An 8,916-nucleotide genomic window follows, 5' to 3' on the forward strand; every position below is an offset into this window, starting at 1 on the left:
TATATATATATATATATATTATGCTTATAACATGTGACCCTTTCTTGTTTTCTTCTTTTAGGAATTTACAGCTGGCTGACTGTCAACTATCTCCTTGGTAAGTATCCCCTTTGAGAATCAGTGTTTTACTTAGTGAAACGAAATCTCTGATATAACTTTGTTGACCACAACTATCATCACCATCACCGGTTCATGTGTGTACGTGTGTTTAAAAGGTTCACTCTGTTGTTAGTCTGAAATGTGTAGTAGTGACAGATACAGCACTAGTCATGTGTGTGTGTGTGTGTGCACTCACGCACGCATACACACACATGCACACGCACACGTCATGATGATTGTTAAGCATCATCATGTTAATATCCCCACTTTCAATGCTTGCATAGGTCAGACAGTTTGTGGAAGCAGATTTTCAATGATCACAGGCTCTTCCTCTTACCAACCCTCACCTGTTTATCATCATCATTTAATGTCTGCTTTCGATGCTGGCATGGGTTGGACAGTTTAACAGGAGCTGGCTAAGCAGAAGACTGCACCACACCTCTGTGTCTGTTTTGGAAGGGTTTTACAGCTGATGCCCTTCCTAACACCAACCGACATGCAGAGAGAACTGAGTACTTTTAACATGGCACCAGCAAGGTAGGATTAGTTTTGGCAGGGTTTTTACAGCTGAATGCCCTTCCAAATGCCAACCACTTTTGTGTGGCACCAGCATTGGCAAGGTCACCAAGTAACTTACAAGACAAAGATCTTCTGAGAGGGGAGGAGGTGATAAAAAGTTAGTGTGTAACAGATTGACAGAAACAGGTGTCTTGCTGTAGAGGAGATACATAGTTACCTGGTCAGAGAGAGAGAGAGAGAGAGAGTGATCAAGAATAAAGTAATATTTCCCAAGGCCAGGCATATTTTTACAGGAGATTCAAAATAATGAACGCCACCTATATGATGGTGATAATCTTTTATAATTGTGTGAAGTTAACATCCAGACACACTCTCTCTTTTGTTTCTCTGTCTCTCTCTCTTACACACACACACAAGATTCTCTGTGTCCCTCTTTAAGATTCATTCACATGGCTTTTGTTGGTCCAAAGCAATAGTAGAAGACACTTGCCTTGGGTGTTATGCAGTGGGACTAAACCTGAAACTTTTTAACTTCACAGTCGTATACATACATCACAATCATGTACGCATCTTCATCATCATCGTTTAACATCCACTTTCCATGCTGTCATACGTCTTGCGTGTCCCTGTATAGTTGCTATGGTGATCTGAAACTCTGGCTGAGCGCCTTTATTCTAAGGGAGATAATCCATACATTCATTTTTTTTTGTTGTTGCTTTTAAATGATACTTCATCACTACTTTCATAGTTCTCGTCATCATCGTCGTCGTTGTCATCACCACCATCATCGTCGCCACCACCAATACTACCACTATCATCATCGCTACAACCCATCTTTATTACCATCTTCCTCGTCATCGTGTTTTTCCCTGTTAGTACAGACTGGATGACAACGTACGACAACTCCATTTGTACCAGTCTCTTCATTTCTTTCTGTATCTTCCTTGGTGTATGCGCGTGTGTGTGTGGGGGGGGGGTAAGCTATAAAGCTAGATTTCTACCTCCCTAACAACTAACAAATATGTTTTTCAGAACATGTATAACCTCTAAACATTACATGTCCAAACTGGGGCAACAGTCTCACTCGCACATGTCTACCAATATTACTTAATACTCTTCTCTCTCTCTCTCTGGCCAGGTAACCTTGTACCTTCTCTACAACAAGACACCTGCTTCTGTCAAAGTCAACCTTGGCAGAAATAGAACTCAGAATGTAAAGACATAAAATACCTCTAAGTACTTTGCCTGGTGTGCAAATGATTCTGCCTTCTTAATAATAGTAATAATAATAATAATAATCCTTTCTACTAAAGGCACAAGGCCTAGTGCATAAGTGGTGCTTATTTCAATGACCGTGAAAGGATGAAAGGCAGAGTTGACCTCAGTGGAGTTTGCCTCTGTTTTCATCACTGCCATCAGCCTTACTTTCACTATCCTCCTTGTCATTATCTCTCATCAGCTTCCTTTTCGTCTCTGTCACCATTCTCCTTATCACCACGTCCCTGTAAGTCCAATGACGACAATGATTGTGTAGATGACTAAGAATCTATTTTATTTGTAAACAGATTTACTCGATACACCTAACAGAACCGCTGTAGCTTTGGATCTTGGTGGAGGCTCAACCCAGATCACATTTGTACCATCAAAGCCTGGAACATTGCAACAGGTTGGGGAGGATTTCAAGGAATCTGTAACTTTATTTGGACAAAGCTACAATTTATACACTCATAGGTATACTTTTATTTTACTTGTTTCAGTAATTGCACAGCTGCCTCAAAGGAAAGGAAATTATTTTTATAGAACTTGAAGTAGATAAAGTTATACATTATAGTGTGTAGAATATTGGGTTAAAATAACCCTACGATGGAAAAAGATCAAAGGCTGCTTGTGTGATTTGAACTCATATTTTTTGTAAACATGATAGGTATTCTATGATACTGAGCTGAGAAGTTCATAGGCCGACAATGAAGGAATAATCTAGAACTGTTAAATATTGCATTAATTTTAAGTTTTCTTATTAATAACTGCGTTATTTTTTTCCAGCTTCCAAAGTAACTAGTAGAGATTTCTCTTGAAAATTGGTAAAATTTGGAATCAGCATTATCAAGTACCAGCAGAAAAAGTGTTTCACCCCCATGGACATTCATGCTGACAGGGTTGCTACATTAGGGGATGATGCTCCAGCTTTATCAACAGTGCAAAAGTGGTCAGCTGAATTTAGGAGGGGAAAGGAGAATCTTTAAGATGACCCAGCTTCCAGATGTCTTCCACTGCCACCATTAGAAAAACATGGATCATGTTCACCACATGGTGATGAATGACAGGCGATTGACTCTAAATCAAACAGCCAATACGATTAGCATATCCCATGAGAGAGAGTTAAGAATATTGTGCTCAATGAAGTTGGCATGATGAGGGTTTCTGCTTTGTGGGTGGCACGTCTTATGATATCTGATCAAAAATACACCAGGCTGATCACATCATGAGAAAATTTGACATTGTTTGGGGCAGACAGCACTTGTTTCCTTGAACATTTCGTAACCCCAGATGAATGTTGACTTCATCACTTTGAGCCAGAGAGCTTGAGACAATCCATGCAGTGAAAATACCATTCCCTCACCTCCAAAGATGGCCAAAATCATTTCATCTGCAGAGAAGTTGATGGCCTCAGATATTTGGGATGCAAAAACCATTGTGTTTACTGACTTTCTTCAAAAGGTACACACCATCAATGGAGAGTACTATGGCCAATTTAATGAGGCAGTTAGGAAAGGTTATCAAGACCAGGTGTCCAGGAAAACTGACAAAAGGGGTCTTGTTTCATCAGGAAATGCTCCAGCACAGAAGCCATTTAGTTTCAATGGCTTCTGTGCATGACTGTGGCTTTGCACTAGTTGACTATTCTCCTTATTTAGCCTCATATGACTATCATCTGTTCGCAAAATATGAGAAAGCACTTGGCTGGGAACCAGTACCACAGTGATGATGACATCATATCTGCTGTCGATGACCTTTTTGACCAACAGGATGAAAGCTTCTTCATCAATAGGATCCAAGCACAGCAACACTGATGGAAGAAGCATGTGGACTGGAAGAAGGAATATGTTGGAAAAAAAGCCTCATTTGGCCACATTCCATGAAAGTATCCTGTTCAGCCTATGAACTTTTTAACCGAGACACCTACTTGTTATATCAAAGCAACCATTAAATTTTAGAAACTTTTTTCTTACTAGTGAGAATTGCAAGATGTTTACATTGTAAGCATTTAGACACTTCAAGAGATATATAAATTTTTTTTAATGGATTGAAGGGTTTTGCCATTTCAAGTGACTCTAGCAATTATATCAAGTTTGTTACTTATTCTGTTGTTCATGTTTCACTAATCTACCATGTTATGGAAATGTAAACAAACCAAACCAGTTGAAAGCAGCGACAAAGACGTGTATAAACACACACACACACACACACTATGCCATAACAGTTTAGAATTTTAAAATGCAAACAGTTTTAAAGCAGAAACTTAGATTCACTTACTCAAAGGAACTTGAGAGACACTACAATCAGCTGATTGAATTAACCTCAGTATATAACTGGTAATTCAACTCATCATCATCATGACATTCACTTTTCTGTGCTTGTATGTCAGATGGAATTCATTGAAGTAGATAACCCCAGGTGCCCATGTTGTTGCCAAGCTTCACTTTTTTCCAAACATGGCTGGATATGTTTTCTGGATAATTGGAAATTAAGAATACCACTTTTATGATGGTAATGCACATTACACAGCTACCATGCAATGTGAAGATCAGAAGACACACACACACACACACACACAATGAGCTTCTTTCAGTTTCTGTCTATCAACTCCACTTGCAAGGTGTTGGTCAGCTCTTGGCTTTAGTAATAGACACTAGCCCAAGGTGCCATGTTGTGGGACCGAACCTGAAATCATGTGGTTGGCAAATACTATACTGTCATACCTTTTGTTACCATATTTCTGTTGAAATAATCAGTCTATATTTCAATCAATTTTTTAACATAAAGAATTTAGTCAAATAACTTTGGCATCAGGCAGAATCATTAGCACAGTGGACAAAATGCTTAGTGGCATTTCTCCTATCTTTATGTTCTGAGTTCAAATTCTGCTGAGGCTGACTTTGCCTTTCATCTTTTCAGAGCCAATGAAATAAGTACCAGTTACATACTGGGTCGATGTAGGTGACTAGCCCTTCCCTTCCTACATATTTCAGGCCTTGTGCCTATAGTAGGAAGGCATATTAAGCCAGTGTTTGGAACATAAATTAGCATGAAAGATGGCCATAAGGTTTTAAGGTAGATCATTTTAAGACCTGAATTTTGTATCATAGGACCAGTAGTAATCTTAGTCAGTTGATATCCAACGGTTAATGTTAAATGAACCAATGTATTAAATGTACTAATTACAAATGTTATATGCACAGGTGTATTAAATTATATTTTTGTTTTTCTTTTCTTTGTTTAATTTTCAGTTACCTTGGACTTGGTTTGATGTCTGCCAGGTTTAAAGTTTCGGAAAAAGTTAAGAGTTAGTAATATATTTATTTCAAATTTTGGGAAGGCCAGTAGGTTTGAGGGAGGGGCTAAGTCAATTAAATCAACCCCAGTGTTCAACTGGTACTTATTTTATCAACCCTGAAAGGATGAAAGGCAAAATCAACACCAGCAGAATTTGAACTAAGAATGTAAAACTGGATGAAATCACTTGGCGTGCTAACTGTTCTAGCAGGTCACGGCCTTAAGAGTTAAAAGATACATTAATCAGAATATGTGAATGATGGTGGATTGATAACAATTCTATAGGGGATAGCCTAAAGAGTTATTGATGTATTAATCTGTATTTATGAAGGGTGGTGGATTAGTAGAATTAGTAGAGCATCTAATAGAATTTTCTAGAATATTTCATTGATTTAATTTAGACTTTGAGTTCAAATTCTGGCTGGGTCGATCTTTTGCCTTTCAGCCTTCCTTGATTTGATAAAATATTGTACCAGTATTTCACAGTACTGTATTACAAATCAATATGGATATGTGTGTATGACTGTATAGTAATATACATCAGGGTGCAGTGGATACATGGAAGTTCTTTTCTCCATTTTTCTCTCTCTCCTTGTCTATTCTTTTAGAAGATGAGTGTATACTTGAAATATAGAAAACTTTACTTCTCTATTTCTTCCTATTTCCTCTGTGTAAACCCAACACACTCTGCTTGTATGTTTTGTATATTGCCTTCATGTGATATATATTTTTATTGATTTATATTACTATATGTATGTATGTGCATATATATGTGTGTGTGTGTGTGTGTGTATTTATTATTGAACGTGTGCACATTAACATATGTATGTGCATGCATTTATGTATGTATATGTATGCTGCATTGATTTATGTTTGAGGTCTGATCAAAAAGTATTAGGACTGTTGCTATGGTAATAGAGCTAAAGTACATAGAGCGAACCCACTTTTCACAGATTGAACTTGAATTCTGTTGTGCATGTACTCTGATGCTCTCACTCACTTCCATTGTTTATAGAAATGCTTGGATGTAAAGTGTGCTGAGCATTGGTCATCTTAAGAAGATTGGGTTTCAGCTGCGCACGATCTCCTTGATTGTGTTGTGGAAGATGAAAACCGTTTGAAGATGGTCATAACAGGTGATGAATCATGGATCTATGGCTTTGACCCCGAAACCAAGGCTCAGTCTTTGTAGTGGAAGACTCCGACAAGATTTCAAGACATTAAAGAAATGCAAGAGAATGCAATTATAGTGTAGACTCTATATATTCATATATTCAAATGTAACAGGTAACAGCTAGCCTTTGGCCACTGTTTGTATCCTGTTGTGTCCACTACTCCGATTGGTTGGTATTGGCACAATTTGTCCCCTACTCTGTTGTACCAACTGACTGTGGATAGCCAGTCAGAAACTTTAGATAGCATCACGGGAACAACCTTTTACGAACCCTTTTCAAGCCTAGCTTTTTCTTCATTATACGTCTTTGGTTCCAGACCTTTTAAGGTCTAGCCACTGACCACACAAGACACAGCCAGTTCCAGTGACAACACCACAGCAGCTATGTTGAGGCTCACCAACTTTGTCCAACAGCATTCAGCAACCTCCATCTCTGTCACAACCATTGTCCTAATGTCAACATCTCTACATACACAATTCAATCAGCAACTCGCCCAGGTTCTAACACTTCACTGTTTGTGAATTACTTCATCATGGATCAACAGCAAATATACAACCTGCTAGAACTCCTATACCAAGTGACTCAGGCTGCAGCATCACAGCCACAACTTCACGTACAACATGTACCACAACTGGCTCAGCATCACGGCCGCAACTTCTTGATACAGTATTTCAACTACCGTGTACAGTTGACTACAAACTGGTATTTCTCATCTTACTTCTATTTACAGACTCTTTCATTTGTCATTTCTTGTATGTTCTTAACATGCACACATACATCCATGCCTATACACACATACATTTGTTCTCATGACAGCCTGTCTATTATTCTGTATACATGACGCACACACACACACACACATTAACATGTCAATAAACCTTCTCTTAAACATTCTATTCAGTTGTATCTCCTTTTTCTCACTGGCGCTTAATTGTACTATCCAATTCCTCTTTATTGTATTGGCTGTGTGATGTGCTACAAAAGAGCTATTCTTGTCACCTCGCATCGCACAGTCCTTACACAATGAAGTGGTTGCTTGTTAATTCAAAAAAGGAGTTCCAGGAATGCTTCCATCAACAGAAATGATGCTGGATAAAGTGTGCAGCTTCAGAAGGGAACGACTTTGAAAGAGATTAAATGCCAAAGTGATATGTGCTGTAATTTTCTTTTTCTAACACCAGTTTTGGTACTTTTTGATCAGGCGTATGTTTGTGTATGCATTTATGTATGTTTGAATGTATGTGCACACATTGTGTATACATGGTAAAAACTATCAGAATCTAATTTGACAAAGGAAAGCATGTATATTTATTAAGTGATTGGCCCCTTCTTTATAGTATAAAATGGTTTGGCCTAAATGACTTATAAGAGTTAAACATCTTGTCCAAGCTATCTTGATTTCTGTTGCAGAACTAAATGTAAGTTTCCTGCTCTATACTTTATTCCTAAACAACTAGAGAAATTTTTTGCTTTTTAGATATGCTTGAATAATTAATTTTAACTTTGTTTCCTTTTCAGCTACTCCTCTTCAATTGCAATCAGTATGTATACCAGAGAATACTAAAACCAGCTGGTCCTTTTCTGGGGATACTTATCAAGTTAGGTAAACCATAAACCTTTTTATTATTTTTTTTTTTGTATTGCAAGCATGAGTTATTGCTCTTGGTTGAGTTGTAATATTATTAAAGCAGTTATTATGTTAACATCTTTTATCCATGCAAGTGTACTGATTTGTAATACCCCAAGTAACTTATTTTTCAATCTGGTATATATTCTGTCAGTCTCTTTTGCCAAATTATGGGGCTGTAAACAAACCAACACTGGTTGTCAAGCAGTGGGTCACATATGCACATATATACAACAGGCTTCCACTTCTCAAAAGGCATTTGGCAAACTGAGACAATTGTCGATTGAGAAACACATACTGCAGTAGCTTTTGATTGAAGGGCCTAAAGCTATTTAATGCCAACACATCTAAAGGATCTTCATTGAGTAGGAGTAGATGATTTCAAGAAACAACTTGACCTCTTGCTGTCCAAGATCCCAGATGAACCTATATCATGGCAAGAAACTCAGGGGCAAACTGTGTCGAACTCCCTCCTTCACCAAAAGCCAAAACAGGAAGAGATCCAGTTTTGTTTTGAAGACACTTACATCCACACCATGCAGGTCTTTCAGGCTTTTTGGAAGGACATTGTAGAACTATGGGCCCTTGAAACCCAAGCAGTTGCAGTATCTGGCCCTGTATCTTGATAGTAAAGTTGGGATCTTTAGTACTATGCAGTGGTGCCCTCTTTTGCTGTTTGTCTAACTTTTAATGCTAAAGTTTGGTACAGGTCCTTTCAACCACTCCAAGAGTGTAGTGGATGCTTTTACGTGCCACCGACATGAGGCCAGTCAGGCAGTACTGGCAACAGCCACGCTCAAAATGGTGTATTTTACGTGCCACCTGCACAGGAGCCAGTCCAGGGGCACTGGCAACGATGCACTGGCAACAATCTCGCTCAAATGACTTTATATATAATATAACTAATATGTATATATATAAATATATATATATATATATATA

The 8,916-nt window shown here is 38.1% G+C and overlaps 1 protein-coding gene across 3 annotated transcripts in view; it reads left to right on the forward strand.

Moving 5' to 3' along the window:
- The window catches only part of LOC106877907 (ectonucleoside triphosphate diphosphohydrolase 5), a 34,055-nt gene that overhangs the window by 17,424 nt on the left and 7,715 nt on the right, over positions 1-8,916 (forward strand). For all 3 annotated transcript variants that reach the window (XM_014926959.2, XM_014926958.2, XM_014926957.2), the window contains exons 6-9: positions 62-97; positions 2,184-2,349; positions 5,127-5,182; positions 7,866-7,950. In XM_014926959.2, coding sequence (XP_014782445.1) covers positions 62-97; positions 2,184-2,349; positions 5,127-5,182; positions 7,866-7,950 — 343 coding nt within the window. The remainder of the gene's footprint in view (positions 1-61; positions 98-2,183; positions 2,350-5,126; positions 5,183-7,865; positions 7,951-8,916) is intronic.

The sequence above is a fragment of the Octopus bimaculoides genome, chromosome 11, assembly GCF_001194135.2.
Source record: "Octopus bimaculoides isolate UCB-OBI-ISO-001 chromosome 11, ASM119413v2, whole genome shotgun sequence".
Taxonomy (NCBI): Eukaryota; Metazoa; Mollusca; class Cephalopoda; order Octopoda; family Octopodidae; genus Octopus; species Octopus bimaculoides.